Source organism: Ranitomeya imitator, chromosome 1 (assembly GCF_032444005.1).
Source record: "Ranitomeya imitator isolate aRanImi1 chromosome 1, aRanImi1.pri, whole genome shotgun sequence".
In the NCBI taxonomy this organism is placed as follows: domain Eukaryota; kingdom Metazoa; phylum Chordata; class Amphibia; order Anura; family Dendrobatidae; genus Ranitomeya; species Ranitomeya imitator.
The window spans coordinates 114,359,274-114,374,986 of NC_091282.1; the positions used below are offsets into that span (position 1 = coordinate 114,359,274).

Sequence of the window (15,713 nt, forward strand, 5' to 3'; positions counted from 1 at the left end):
GACCTTATGAGCGACTCCCTGGAAAAAAATCCTGACCTGACGATTAGTAGCAATCTTGCGCTGAAAAAGGACTGATAAAGCCGAAATCTGCCTTTTAAGGGTACTTGGAGCAAGCCCAGAATCAAGGCCTGCTTGAAGGAAGGCTAGAATGTTAGGAATGGAAAAACGCAGAGGAGGCAGCCCGCGCACTCTACACCAGGAAAGGAAAACCTTCCAAGTGTGATAGTAAATCCTGGCCGAGACGGGCTTACGTGCACTGATCATGGTATCAGCTACTTTTTGAGAAAACCCTGCCTGAGTTAAAACCCAAGATTCAACGGCCAGGCCGTCAAACGTAGGACCCCTGAGTTCTGGTGGTAGATCGGCCCTTGAGATAGAAGATCCGGCCGATCGGGGAGCCGCCATGGAACCCCGGCGAGAAGCTGTACCAGGTCTGCATTTCAGGTTCGTCGAGGCCAATCTGGAGCGATCAGGATAGCCGGCACTCTCTCCGATTTATCTTCTTGATTACCCTCGGGAGCAGTGCCAGAGGAGGGAACAGATAAGAAAGATGAAATTGGTTCCAAGACAGTACCAGCGCATCCACGGCGATAGCCTGGGGATCTCGGTACCGAGAGACAAAACTGGGCACCTTGGCATTCACCTTGGACGCCATTAGATCCACGTCTGGAGTTCCCCAAAGATGGCATATCTGCAAAAAAAACCTCGGGATGGAGAGACCATTCCCCGGAGGCTAGACCCTGACGGCTTAGGAAATCTGCCGCCCAGTTTTCCTCGCCCGGAATGTGGACCGCTGAGATCACAGAGTGATTTCTCTCCGCCCAGAGTAGAATCTGTTTTACCTCCTGCATGGCTGCCTTGCTGCGGGTGCCCCCCTGGTGATTTATGTAAGCTACCGCTGTGGCGTTGTCCGATTGAATTCGGACAGGGCGACCCGCCAGAAGATGGTGAAAACGTAACAAGGCTAGCCGAACTGCTCGAATCTCTAAGATATTGATGGGGAGATCTGATTCCCGAGGAGACCAGCGTCCCTGAGCTGTGTGATGGAAGAACACTGCTCCCCAACCCAGGAGACTGGCATCTGTTGTGACCACTAGCCAATTGGTTGGAGGAAAGGGCTTCCCCCTGAGTAGAGATGGGCTGTTTAGCCACCAAGAGAGAGCCTGCTTGAACTGGAAAGACAACCGGAATCTGCGGTTGAGAGAGAGAGGATTTCTGTTCCATACTGATAGGATTGCTCGTTGGAGGGGTCGAAGATGAAGCTGTGCAAACGGAACTGCCTCTATGGTTGCAACCATCTTTCCTAACACCCTCATCCCGGACCGAATCGTATGAGGGTATGGTTGTAGAAGATTCCTCACTTCCCGCCGAAGGGCTAGGACCTTGTCCTGGGGAAGGATAGATAGGGCTTGAGAGGTGTCGAATATCATGCCTAAAAAAGATTTTCCGAGACGGCTGTAGACGGGAAAGGGTGTCCAGAGTGATGCCGACATTTTCCCTGCAAGATTGAAATGTCGGTCCCTTGATCAGCAGATCGTCTAGGTATGGCAAGACGACTATACCTCGGGAGTGCAGAATGGACACCACAGTCGACATGACTTTTGTGAACACCCTGGGAGCGGAGGCCAGTCCGAAAGGTAATGCCGTGAACTGGAAGTGTAGATTGTTTACGGCAAACCGGAGAAATCTTTGATGAGGCGGAAAAATGGGAATATGAAGATAAGCATCCTGAATGTCTACTGAGGCCAAAAATTCTCCCTTTTCCAGAGAGGCGATGACCGACCGCAGAGACTCCATCCGAAAGTGTCGAACGCGGACAAACCTGTTTAAGAGTTTGAGATCTAGGATAGGCCTCACTGCTCCGTCCTTTTTGGGCACTACAAAAGATTGGAATAAAAGCCCTGAAACCTTTCTTCCTTTGGAACAGGAGAAATGACACCGCTGATACGGAGAGACTCTATGGAATTGAACAAGCTTTGACGGAGAGATTTGCACCTGGGAAGACGGGATGGGAAGAACCGGGAAGGAGGAAGACGGACCAGCTCTATCTTGTAACCTGAAGATACGAGCTCTGCCACCCACTGGTCGTGAATTACCTGAAGCCAGACCTGGCGAAATAAAAGTAGACGTCCGCCTACTTTTTTGGAAACACCCGGAGGAGGCCTCCAGTCACTTGGCCGAAAATCTTTGAGTCCTAGATCCTCTGGATCTAGAAGACTGGGGACGCATTCTTCCCCCTTGGCTGGCCGTATAAGAGATCCGACCGTCTCGGTCCTGATTGGGCCGACCCTGCGCAGGAGAGCCTGATGCTGGGGCCCATCTGACATAGCGAAAGGTTCTAAAACGGGCCTGAAATTGGCGCCGAAAAGGCTGTCTAGCCTTCTGCTGAGGAAGAAACTTGCTTTTCCCTCCTGTGGAGTCGGAAATGAGCTGATCCAGCTTTTCTCCGAACAAACGACCACCCTGATACGGCAGGGATGTAAGAGATTTTTTAGAGGTAGAATCAGCCCGCCAGGACCTTAACCAAAGGGCCCTTCTGATGGCAATAGCATTAGACGCAGCCGAAGAAGCACAATCTGCCGCATCCAGAGATGCGTTAATCAGATAGCTACCAGCCATAGCTACCTGAGACGACATTTCAGCCAATTCCGCTGACACATTACCTTCTTGGAGAGCCTTAGATAACGAGTCTGACCAAGATATCATAGCCCTGGCAACCCAAGTTGCTGCAAAGGAAGGAAAAAGTGCTGAGCTTGAGGCCTCAAAGAAGGAACGAGCCAAACTCTCTATAAGACGATCCGTAGGATCCTTAATCGATGAGCCATTAGGGAGAGATAGCAACGTGTTAGAGGCTAAACGGGACACTGGAGGATCTACAGAAGGATTTTCTGCCCAATCACTACAAAGTTCCGAAGCAAAGGGATACCTAGCCTTCAGAGCTCTTTGCCCTGAAAAACGTTTGTCCGGGTGCTCCCGATTGCGTCGAATCAGGTCCTCGAACTCAGGGTGAGAGGAAAAGACCCTATGGGCCCGTTTAGTCCGCTTAAATGAGACCTTATGATCAGAGGAAGAGGTGAGCTCGTCTACTATCCCCAAAGATTGATTGACAGCTTCAATTAGGCTGTCTACTGACTCCTGAAACCCAGGTTTATCAAAATTAAGAGACCCTTCCGACTCGTAGTCAGTCTCAACTTCCCCGCTTTCTGCAGGGGAAGGAGAGCAAGATACGGAACTCCAGGATGCGGATGCACCTGAGTGCCTGGGCGACGCTTTGCGATTCCGCTTTCCATGCGTCTGTCGAGCGAGAGCACGGCCCCTGCAGGCCGAAGACTCCTGAGACCCCGAGGCCCTCTCTGAGACAGGTGGATTACCGGTCCCGACCGCCGGGGTCTGCAGAGATTTGATCGCTTCAGTAAGGGACGCCATGGATTGTGACAAGGACGTGACCCATTCTGGTGGAGCTACCCCAGCATCCGCTTGAGGGACCGGAGCCGGAGAGACTACTGGAGAACTGGCAGTGGGGGGCTCCTGGACGCGTTCAGAGTCACAGGCCTCGCAGAGGCGATTACTTTGGGCGTGCGGAAAAAGGGCACTACAAGATACACAACTGGTAAAAAGAACCGTGTGAGTCTTAACCCTTCTAGACATAACGATCCGTAATGCTATACCCAGGGCCAGAGACTGGGAAAAAAAGAATGCTTCAGCCAGATGGAGGGAGAAGCACTTACCCCAGTCCTGTGTCCCCACGAGTACCGAGATGGATCCTGAAAGCACGATGCGGAGCCCAAAAGTGCTGTCTTATATGCAAAGCAGGCCTTAGGGGGGAGGGACCGCCAAACGATGCTGCGGCCTGGAGCAGGCCCGAAGCCGGGGCCTCAATTTTCCCCCCCTTAGAGCGAGGAGAGCCGGAACCGGAAGTGACGCGCCGGAGGGGGCGGAGCCTCACAGCGCGGTCCGATGGCCGGAAGTCCCGGCACCAGGAAGCTGCTCCACGCCTGAAGCAGCCAGGCAGGGCCGAAGCCTCTGGGGGGACAGCGGCGCTGATCATACCCGCAGCGCCGCTCCTAATGCCGCGCGCCGCCGGACCACGCTGCAGCGTAGCTGCGCTGCAGCGTCGCCGACATAACGCCACAGCGCCGGACAACGCCGCAGCGCTGCCGTCCTAACGCAGCAGCGCCGGATGACGCTGCAGCGCCGCCCGGATCACGCTACAGCGCCGCTGTCCCAACGCCGCAGCGCCGGACCACGCCGCAGCCCCCGGAGGACGCAGCCGCAGGTAATGCCAGGAGCCCCCCTTGTCATACCACACTCATCGAGGGGTAGAACCAATGACGGTGCAGGAACCCTATCTCCATTATCCCCAGGATAAGGAGAGGGACCGTCCACCACCCCAGCTAACACCGCAGGGGTGTAGAAATCAGGGGGGAACACACGGACATCTTACGGGCACCTGTACAGCCTGGAGTCTAGCTACCTCAGGGTGGTCAGGGCTAGTCCGGTGAAGAATCCCACGTAGCGGGGAAGGATACGTGGAGAAACATCGCACGTACTTGCCCATTGATGGTTTGGGGAGATCGGACCCTCAAAAAGGTCCGTCGCCCCTTCAATGCAAAGATGTTGAAAAATCGGGTCCAACGATCCAGGACCCAGAGATGTGCCTCCTTGAGACACTAAGCATAAACTGGAGTCTCTGGTAGCCGGTGTCAGGGTGTATACGATGGAGGAGGAGCTAACTTTTTTTTTCAAGTTTACTTAGTGTCAGCCTCCTGGCGGCAGAAGCATACACCCACTGTCCTGTGTCCCCCAATGAGGCGAAGGAGAAAAACAGGCCAGGCATGGCATCCCACGTAGAGGCTTCTGTCCAGTGAATCGCTTATTCGAATTGAATGGCAAATGCTCTCGAGGGAGTTTAGTCTCTGAAGCTCTGGCAAGCTCAGGCAAGCTCAGGCAATATCCAATCCATATTCAGAGCCTTGTTGTCATCAAATCATTGGTGAGGGAGCAGAAAATGAAAAACTTCCGTTTTCTAGATGCCTGTATGTTTCTAGACGCCTGCACGTTTCTAGAATACTTGCGGCCCCTGCTAGCCGACGGCTCCCATGTAGGATAGGGACCATGTATATTGGTCCTGCGAGCACTCCAAACACAGAGGGTACACAGAGGGATTCAATCTCTTGGTCAGAGAACCATGGATTGGTCAGTGAAGAAGTCCACTGAGGGGAACTAGAGGATAAAGCTGCGTTGGGGTCTGAAACAGACCCATGTGCCTCCTACAGACACTAAGCAAGAACTGGTTAGCTGAGAGCCAGCAGGAGGATGTATACTGCAGGGGAGGAGCTAACTTTTTTTGTATCACTTAGTGTCAGCCTCCTATTGGCAGCAGCATACACCCACGGTCTGTGTCCCCCAATGAGGCGAAGGAGAAATATAAACTTTATTAATAATTATTAAAACAAATGCATGGAAGGTGATACAAATAATGGCGCCACAGCGAAAAACGCTGCAACAGAACGCCGGGGGCGCGCACACAGGAATAAAAGTCCTCAGAACCTAATGTTCATGTTATTCAAAGGCATAATCCAGGAAAAAAAATAAATAAAAAGTACAAAGCAACCTAAAAAATAAACAAAACAAACTAAATATAGCTTTATGTGGCATAATCCCTGTGGAGTGGGAACTGAGCTGCTGGCAGTAATGCACTAAGAATTACCAAAGACCTTGGTCAGGGGTACACCAGATATATTATCAGTGTACCGTGTAAAGATCCATATTAAGTATAAGACCGCTGATCCACAATGTAGCAGTTAAATGCACCGCCGCCGGTCTACAATGTAAAAAATGAATACACCGCCGCAGAAAAGTACCCACCGCAAGAGGACTGCAGATCCTGTGAACGCGCCTCAGCCCCAACGCGCGTTTCGGTAGTAAACCTGATGAAGGTTTACAGGATCTGCAGTCCTCTTGCGGTGGGTACTTTTCTGCGGCGGTGTATTCATTTTTTACATTGTAGACTGGCGGCGGTGCATTTAACTGCTACATTGTGGATCAGCGGTCTTATACTTAATATGGATCTTTACACGGTACACTGATAATATATCTGGTGTACCCCTGACCAAGGTCTTTGGTAATTCTTAGTGCATTACTGCCAGCAGCTCAGTTTCCCACTCCACAGGGATTATGCCACATAAAGCTATATTTAGTTTGTTTTGTTTATTTTTTAGGTTGCTTTTTACCTTTTATTTAGTTTTTTTCTTGGATTATGCCTTTGAATAACATGAACATTAGGTTCTGAGGACTGTTATTCCTGTGTGCGCGCCCCCGGCATTCTGTTGCAGCGTTTTTCGCTGTGGTGCCATTATTTGTATCACCTTCCATGCATTTGTTTTAATAATTATTAATAAAGTTTATATTTTTGTATGATATTCTGTCTGACCGTGTATCATCTGTTCTCATGTTGCCAATATGTATTTTGATGATAGGTCTTTAGGTCCTTTTCAGATTAATGGTACAGATTTCTGAAATAGTTATTGTTACCATGTTAGTTGGCTATATTTGTTGTTATTAGAAACAAACAGTAGAATAATAATAATAAGATGAGATAAGCCCACCGGTATCAGGGGCTTATCTACAGCATTCTGTAATGCTGTAGATAAGCCCCCGATGTAACCTGAAAGATGAGAAAAAGAGGTTAGATTACACTCACATGGGGGGGCTGGCCAGTCCGATGGGCATCGCGATCCGGTCCAGGGCCTCCTATCTTCATAGGATGACGTCCTCTTCTTGTCTTCACGCTGCGGCACAGGCGTACTTTATCTGTCCTGTTGAGGGCAGAGCAAAGTACTGCAGTGCACAGGCGCTGGGCCTCTCTGACCTTTCCCGGCGCCTGCGCACTGCAGTACTTTGCTCTGCCCTCAACAGGGCAGACAAAGTAAACCTGCGCCGGAACCGCAGTGTGAATACAAGAAAAGGACGTCATCGTAAGCAAATGGGAGGCCCCGGACCGCAACGCTCATCAGACCAGACCACAGCGGAAACGCCCCTGGGTGAGTATAATCTAACCTCTTTTTCTCATCTTTCTGAATACATCGGGGCTTATCTACAGCATTATACAATGCTGTAGATAAGCCCCTGATGCTGGTGGGCTCCGCTCATCTTAGATTTTGGGGGTGACAGGTTCCCTTTAAAAGCAGGACTGTGGAGTCCGAGTCAGTCGTGGAGTTGGAGTCATGGAAATTTAGGAGTCAGAGGTGTGGCTTACCGGCTCCACAGCCCTGTTTAAAAGGGTTGCCTCCGGTGCTGGGACCATTCCAGCGTCGGGTTTATGCCACTTGATCCCTGCAGCCAATCAGCAGATCTCACTTCCTTCGGACAGACAGACATCTGGAAGAAGTGGGAGCTGCCGCTGGATTATAAGGAAGTGAGAGTGGAGTGGTCACCGCCTAACTGCCGGGATCGTGTGGCACAATACAGTCACGCGAGACTCAGCGCCACCATTGCTGGAACTGGAGCAGAGTATAAGGTGTTTTTATCCTACGTAGGGGAATATAACAAAAGAGAGATGGATATCAGAGTAGCGGACCACCCTGTTACTATGGCGGCCTATTGGTGACGTAGAATGAGGCACCATTTCAGCGCGCAGGACAGAACCTGCATATTCTGATCCAATCTGCATTTACTAAACAGGACAAGTGCTTAACGCTTAAGGTACCTTCACACATAACGATATTGTTAACGATATCGTTGCTTTTTGTGACGTAGCAACGATATCGTTAATAAAATCGTTATGTGTGACAGCGACCAACGATCAGGCCCCTGCTGGGAGATCGTTGGTCGCTGAAGAAAGTCCAGAACTTTATTTCGTCGCTGGATCTCCCGTGGACATCGCTGGATCGGCGTGTGTGACACCGATCCAGCGATGTCTTCACTGGTAACCAGGGTAAACATCGGGTTACTAAGCGCAGGGCCGCGCTTAGTAACCCGATGTTTACCCTGGTTACCATCCTAAAAGTAAAAAAAACAAACAGTACATACTTACCTACCGCTGTCTGTCCTCCAGCGCTGTGCTCTGCACTCCTCCTGCTCTGGCTGTGAGCGTCGGTCAGCCGGAAAGCAGAGCGGTGACGTCACCGCTCTGCTTTCCGGCCGCTGTGCTCACACAGACAGTACAGGAGGAGTGCAGAGCACAGCGCTGGAGGACAGACGGCTGTAGGTAAGTATGTACTGTTTGTTTTTTTTACTTTTAGGATGGTAACCAGGGTAAACATCGGGTTACTAAGCGCGGCCCTGCGCTTAGTTACCCGATGTTTACCCTGGTTACCGGCATCGTTGGTCGCTGGAGAGCTGTCTGTGTGACAGCTCTCCAGCGACCAAACAGCGACGCTGCAGCGATCCGGATCGTAGTCGGTATCGCTGCAGCGTCGCTTAATGTGAAGGGGCCTTTAGCAGAATTTACAGCCCTTATTAACAAGTCGGAAATTGCACAGTTATGGAATATATTCTGCTATATATGCAAAATCTAACGCTTTATATACATGGATTTGTGCCATGTGATAAAGGAAGAAAATGTATACAGTTCCCAAGCCAAGGAAAAAAAATGTGTTTTCGCTTTGAAGGCAGTGTGCCGTCTGTCTGCGGTATGGGCAGAACTGGAAATCATCTACTAATGCTGAGCACAAGATTTACACAAAGGAAGCAACCGATTTATGGAAAGGAGTTCACAGGAGATTACAGACCTGTCTATAATGAAACTTTAGACAAAAATTGCATTTTCCCCCCCAGACTTTTCAAACAAATACCAAACCGTACAGAAGAACTGTACCTTGGTAAAAAAGTATTGTCAAACGTGACTATATAAAGAACACTGACATAGAATAGTGAATAAATTGAAAGTACGATAAGAGGGTTTATAAAAAAAAAAGTTGCACCCAGGCAATACATGTAGAATAAGTAAATCCAGTGGCTTGCGAAAGTATTCAACCCCTTGGGTTTTTACCTATTTTGTTACATTACAACCTTTGGTTACATAATATACAATTTGTGTGTGCTGCATCAGCACTAATTAGTCTAAGTTGGTGAAGTGAGAAACATATAGGCATAAATTACATTTATGGGATCAAATAATAAAAAATTGGCATGTGCATATGTATTCACCCCTTTAGCTAGGAAACCCCTAAAAGTTTCTGGTGCAAGCAATTACTTTCATAAGTCACACGCTTAGTGAGAAGCAGTCCACCTGTGTGCAATGTACAGTAAGTGTCGCATGGTCAGTATATACACTTTACCTTTTCTGAAATTATATTATATATATATATATATATATATATATATATATATAGATCCCGTGCAACCCCATCAAATGCATTATCAGATGGAAAGAACATGGTACCACAACAAACCTGCCAAGAGAGGACCACCCACCAAAACTCTCAGCCCAGGCAAAGAAGGCATTAATCAGAGAGGCAGCACAGTGACCGAAGGTAATCCTTAATGAGCTGCAAAGTTCCAAAGCAGAGACTGGAGTATCTGTCCATACATACTAAGCTGTACACATAGACGTGGCCTTTAAGAAAGAGTGGGCAGAAAGAAGCCTTTACTTACACATAAAAACTGTAAAGCTTATTTTGAGTTTGGCAAAAGACACGTGGGAGACTCTCTAAATGTATGGAGGAAGGTGCTGTGGTCAGATGAGACCAAAATTGAACCTTCTGGCCACCAAGCAAATGTTATGCCAAGCTAAAACAGCTCATCGCCCCAAGAAGATCATCCCCACAGTGAAACATGGTGGTAACAGCATCAAGCTGTGGGAATATTTTTCCACAGTAGGGACAGGGAAAATGGTCAGAGTCGAGGGTAAGATGGATGGCGCGAAATACAGGAATAGTCTTGAGCCAAGCCTGTTTCAGTCTGTCAGTGATTTGATACTAGGACAAAGGTTCACCTTCCAACAAGACAATGACCCAAAGCATACTCGATTGGTTTAAAGAGAAACAGGTAAGTGTTTTGGAGTGGCCTAGTCGAAGCTCAGACCCTTAATCCAATTGAGAATCTGTGGTCAGACTTTAAGATTGCTGTTCACCAGAGGAAACCATCTAACTTGAAGGAGCTGGAGAAGTTTTGCCTTGAGGAAGAGAAACAAATCCCAGTGGGAAGATGTGGAAAGCTCATAGCGACTTATCCAAAGTGACTTGCCGCTGTAATTGCTGCAAAAGGAGTCTTTACAAAGTACTTCAGGGGGTGAATAGTTATGCACACTAAAGTTTTCAACCATTTTGTCTTATGCGGTTTGCTTCACAAAAAAACAACAACAAATGTTCACAGTTGTAGGCATGTTCTTTACATGAACTGATATAAACCTAGCCAGTGATTGTTATTGTGACATGAGGTCTGCAACCAAGGTGAAGCAAAGTCTAGCAGGCAACATCGAGAAAACAGAGCATAGAATAGAAGCAAAAGGGTGAGCATTAAAGGAATTATCTACTATATAATTGTCTAAGGGTCACTTCCATCTGTCCTTCTGTCACGGATATTCATTGGTCGTGGCCTCTGTTTGTCATGGAAATCCAAGTCGCTGATTTTGCCGCGACCAATCAGCGACGGGCACAGTCCGGAAGAAAATGGCCACTCCTTACTCCCCGCAGTCAGTGCCCGGCGCCCGCATACTCCCCTCCAGTCACCGCTCACACAGGGTTAATGCCGGCGGTAACGGACCGCGTTATGCCGCGGGTACCACACTCCGTTACCGCTGCTATTAACCCTGTGTGTCCCCAACTTTTTACTATTGATGCTGCCTATGCGCCATCAATAGTAAAAAAATGTAATGTTAAAAATAATAAAAAAAACAAAAAACCTGCTATTCTCACCCTCCGTAGTCTGCCGAGCCGCACGCGCCGGCCGCCATCTTCCATTCCCGGCGATGCATTGCGAAATTACCCAGAAGACTTAGTGGTCTCGCGAGACCGCTAAGTCATCTGGGTAATTTCGCAATGCATCCTGTGAACGGAAAATGGCGGCAGCTGTGCGCGTATCGCCGGAGCTTCGCTGGATCCCAGGGGTGAGTATATAACTATTTTTTATTTTAATTATTTTTTTTTTAACATGAATATGGTGCCCACACTGCTGTATACTACGTGGGCTGTGTTAGATACCGTGTGGCTGCTATATACTACATAGGCAGTGCTATATACTGCGTGGGCTGTGCTATATTCTGCGTGGGCTGTGCTATATACTGCGTGGGCTGTGCTATATGCTGCGTGGGCTGTGCTATATACTGCGTGGGCTGTGCTATATACTGCGTGGGCTGTGCTATATACTGCGTGGGCTGTGCTATATACTGCGTGGGCTGTGCTATATACTGCGTGGGCTGTGCTATATACTGCGTGGGCTGTGCTATATACTGCGTGGGCTGTGCTATATACTGCGTGGGCTGTGCTATATACTGCGTGGGCTGTGCTATATACTGCGTGGGCTGTGCTATATACTGCGTGGGCTGTGCTATATACTGCGTGGGCTGTGCTATATACTGCGTGGGCTGTGCTATATACTGCGTGGGCTGTGCTATATACTGCGTGGGCTGTGCTATATATTACGTGGCCACTGTTATATACTACGTGGGCTGTGTTATATACTACATGGGCTGTGTTATATACTACATGGCTGTGCTATATACTAAGTGGGCTATGTTCTATGTGGCCACTGTTATATACTGCGTGGGCTGTGCTATATACTGCGTGGGCTGTGCTATATACTGCGTGGGCTGTGCTATATACTGCGTGGGCTGTGCTATATACTGCGTGGGCTGTGCTATATATTACGTGGCCACTGTTATATACTACGTGGGCTGTGTTATATACTACATGGGCTGTGTTATATACTACATGGCTGTGCTATATACTAAGTGGGCTGTGCTATATACTGCGTGGGCTGTGCTATATACTGCGTGGGCTGTGCTATATACTGCGTGGGCTGTGCTATATACTGCGTGGGCTGTGCTATATACTGCGTGGGCTGTGCTATATACTGCGTGGGCTGTGCTATATACTGCGTGGGCTGTGCTATATACTGCGTGGGCTGTGCTATATACTGCGTGGGCTGTGCTATATACTGCGTGGGCTGTGCTATATACTGCGTGGGCTGTGCTATATACTGCGTGGGCTGTGCTATATACTGCGTGGGCTGTGCTATATACTGCGTGGGCTGTGCTATATACTGCGTGGGCTGTGCTATATACTGCGTGGGCTGTGCTATATACTGCGTGGGCTGTGCTATATACTGCGTGGGCTGTGCTATATACTGCGTGGGCTGTGCTATATACTGCGTGGGCACTGTTATATACTACGTGGGCTGTGTTATATACTACATGGGCTGTGTTATATACTACATGGCTGTGCTATATACTAAGTGGGCTATGTTCTATACTGCGTGCTATATACTATGTGGCCACTGTTATATACTGCGTGGGCAGTGTTATATACTACGTGGCTGCTATATACTGCGTGGGCAGTGTTATATACTACGTGGCTGCTATATACTGCGCGGGCTGTGCTATATATTACGTGGCCAGTGTTATATACTGCGTGGCCTGTGTTATATACTATGTCGCCTGTGTTATATACTGCGTGGCTGCTATATACTGCGTGGGCTGTGTTATATAGTACAAGGCTGTGTTATATACGGAGTGGCCACTGTTATATATTGCGTGGCCTGTATTAACGCATCGGGTATTCTACAATATGTATGTATATAGCAGCCACATAGTATATAGCACAGGCCACGTAGTATTTGTCTGCTATATACTACATGGCTCCTATATACTACGTGGCCTGTGCTATATACTATGTGGCTGCTATATACACACATAAATACATATTCTAGAATACCCGATGCGTTAGAATCGGGCCACCATCTAGTCTTCTAATAAAAGGCCTACAGTCACTATGTGCATACCCCGATGCTGTCCCGATTCACATGTATTGCCAGGGAAAGAGCTGGAAGTCATGTGGCTGCAAGTATGCGATTTGCATACTCCCGGTCACATTCCAACTAGTCGTACCTGGCTTGTCTTGATATACGTGAATTGAGAGATGCAGAGCATGCCTGGACGGCATGTGACTGCATGCCTGCAAATCTCATACTTGCAGTCACATGATCGCCCACTGTCTCACTGGCAATACTGGTAAAGCCTACTGAGACAGCGTTTATGAAGAGTTACCAAAAGACTGGACAACTCCTTTAATTGTTGCCTGTATGCAGCATTTTTGTTATCTTGGATAAGCCCTTTAATAAGCAGCTGAAAATGTGACCTTACCTGAAGGCTCCATATAGTGGTCTGTACCAGCAAACAAAGGAGCATGGTGTGAATAGCAAAAACCACAGGATGGCCAATCCAAAGTCAACACCTCGACTTGTATCGATGCAGAACCACGCCAGACAGCCAAAGATATTTACAAAGAGGGTGACTGTATGGACTGCGGGGAAACAAGAAAGAGTCAACATGCAGGAAAGTAAAAACAGAAGCTAACTACAACTATGGGCACCCTCATGCAATTTTGCACCAAGGTGAAAGGTTAGTATAATCACAAAAAGAAAAAAAATAGCTAACGCTCCACATGGGTCAAAACAGAGTCCTCAGTGGTTGATACCTTTTAATGGCTAACTGAAAAGATGGTAACAAATTGCAAGCTTTCCAGACTACTCAGGCCTCTTCATCAGGCATAGAATACTAGAAATTCTGAAGAATCACATATTTATGCACAACATAGCACAGAAAAATGCCATAGATAAAACAGGTGACAGTTAAGCAGAATTACCATTATGTGAGTGATAAACCGTTATGTCCATAAATACTGGAACAGTTCATAGATAAGAAGTGTGAATGTTTTATTCTCTGATTGGGGTCTGGTTCTGTGTTGTGATGCCCCCACAAGGTCTGAGGAGCAAATTCCTTAGTTGATGTAAAAAGACATAAATCCGTGCGACACATTCATTCCTGCACTGAGAGTGTCAAAGGTCATCATCAGCTTATATTCCCAGACTCTTTGAAGTTACCTTTTAATACAAGTAATTTCATGTCCATAATGCTATGATCAGGGAGACAAAAATGTTTGGCCACAGGTAGATCCATTCTTTTTTCTCTTATTGTATGGCGATGAGAATTCGTCCTTGTTCTCAGTTTCTGCCCTGTCTCCCATACATACAGACCCCAGTTGGACATTTTTCTGTGCTGTGTTGTGTGTAAATATGTGATTCTTCAGAATTTGTTTTAGTCTTTGCCTGATGAAGAGACCGGTGTAGTCTCGAAAGCTTGCAATTTGTTACCATCTTTTCAGTTAGCCATTAAAAGGTATCAACCACTGAGGACTCTCAATTCTAAATATTTTTCTATCCACTGGCTAACACTGTACCAAGATATATATCTTTCCTGTACCACGTGGGTCAGACATTTATTTTTAATACATACGGTGCATCTTTTACAAAAGTTCAAGATGTGCAAAATCCATGTATGCCAATGAGGCATTTTTTATATAGCCATCACTAAATCACAAGAAAAGGTCCAAAAATAGAATTTTATGCAGTAAAGGCAGCACGGATAGAATGAGTGTCCTATGCAAACCATCTGTTCCATCAAGATTCCTCCATAAAAATGTTATAAATGGCTCACAGTGCCTCAAATACAAAGTACCGTGGCTATACAAAAAGGGGAAAATCAGCTTACCCCTACAATGACAGTAATGTCCAACTTGGTCATGTGATTGATGCATGGATCCCTCCAGGCCGGTAAATCAGGGTGAGTAGCAAGGATAGTAAGGAAAACGGGGAAAATGTATCCAGCACAGAGTGCCCAAAAAAAAAAATATATGTGTGTGTGTGTGTGTGTCCGGGATTGGCATCTGCACCGTCGCAGCTACAGCCACAAAATTTTGCACAGTCACACGTCTGGACCCTGAGAACGTCATAGGCTATGTTGTGAGGTGAAATTTTAACCACGCGCTTTCCAATTCACCAAACAATTTTGCCCCATCTATATAATGGGAAAAAATGAAAGGAAAAGTGTAGGAGGCAAATTGACAGCTGCCAGATGTGAACAAGGGGGACTTAAAGAATGAGAGCGATGGCGCCAAAGAGTATATACCGTACAGTTGCTAAGGTGGGGCCCCGACATGGGATACTCACCACACACGGGGATATGAACACACACACAAAATGCGCCACACTACCACTATGTATGTATAGTGTTACACTATAACACTATGTGCTTGAACACATATTACCCTCAGCACACATTTCACCACAAATACACCAACCTCGCCACATAAAAGTCGAAACACAAAAGTCGCCACTCAAAACTCGCCACGCGCAGAACTCGCCACATGCAAAAACTAGGCTCTTGCAAAACTCGCCACAAGTGCAAAACTCACCTCATGGAAAACTCGCCACACGCAAAACTTGCACACGCGGAAAAATTGCCACATGCACAAAAGTTGCAACACATGCAAAAGTTGCCTCACACAAAACTTGCACATACTCAAAAGGCACCACACATAAAACTCGCCACGCGCAAAACTTGCTGCACACAACTTGCTACACTAACCTGTCACATGCAACTCGACACACAAAAAGTCGCTACATGCATGTCGCCACACACAACTCAACACACACAACTTGACAAACGAAACTCGCCCTAAAACACACACAAGTCTGGTATTAGCCTTCAAAAA

General features: G+C 47.5%; 1 protein-coding gene across 2 annotated transcripts in view; it reads right to left on the reverse strand.

Moving 5' to 3' along the window:
- SCAMP1 (secretory carrier membrane protein 1) overlaps positions 1-15,713 on the reverse strand; it is a 69,856-nt gene that overhangs the window by 12,135 nt on the left and 42,008 nt on the right. For both annotated transcript variants that reach the window (XM_069749922.1, XM_069749929.1), the window contains exon 6: positions 13,304-13,463. In XM_069749922.1, coding sequence (XP_069606023.1) covers positions 13,304-13,463 — 160 coding nt within the window. The remainder of the gene's footprint in view (positions 1-13,303; positions 13,464-15,713) is intronic.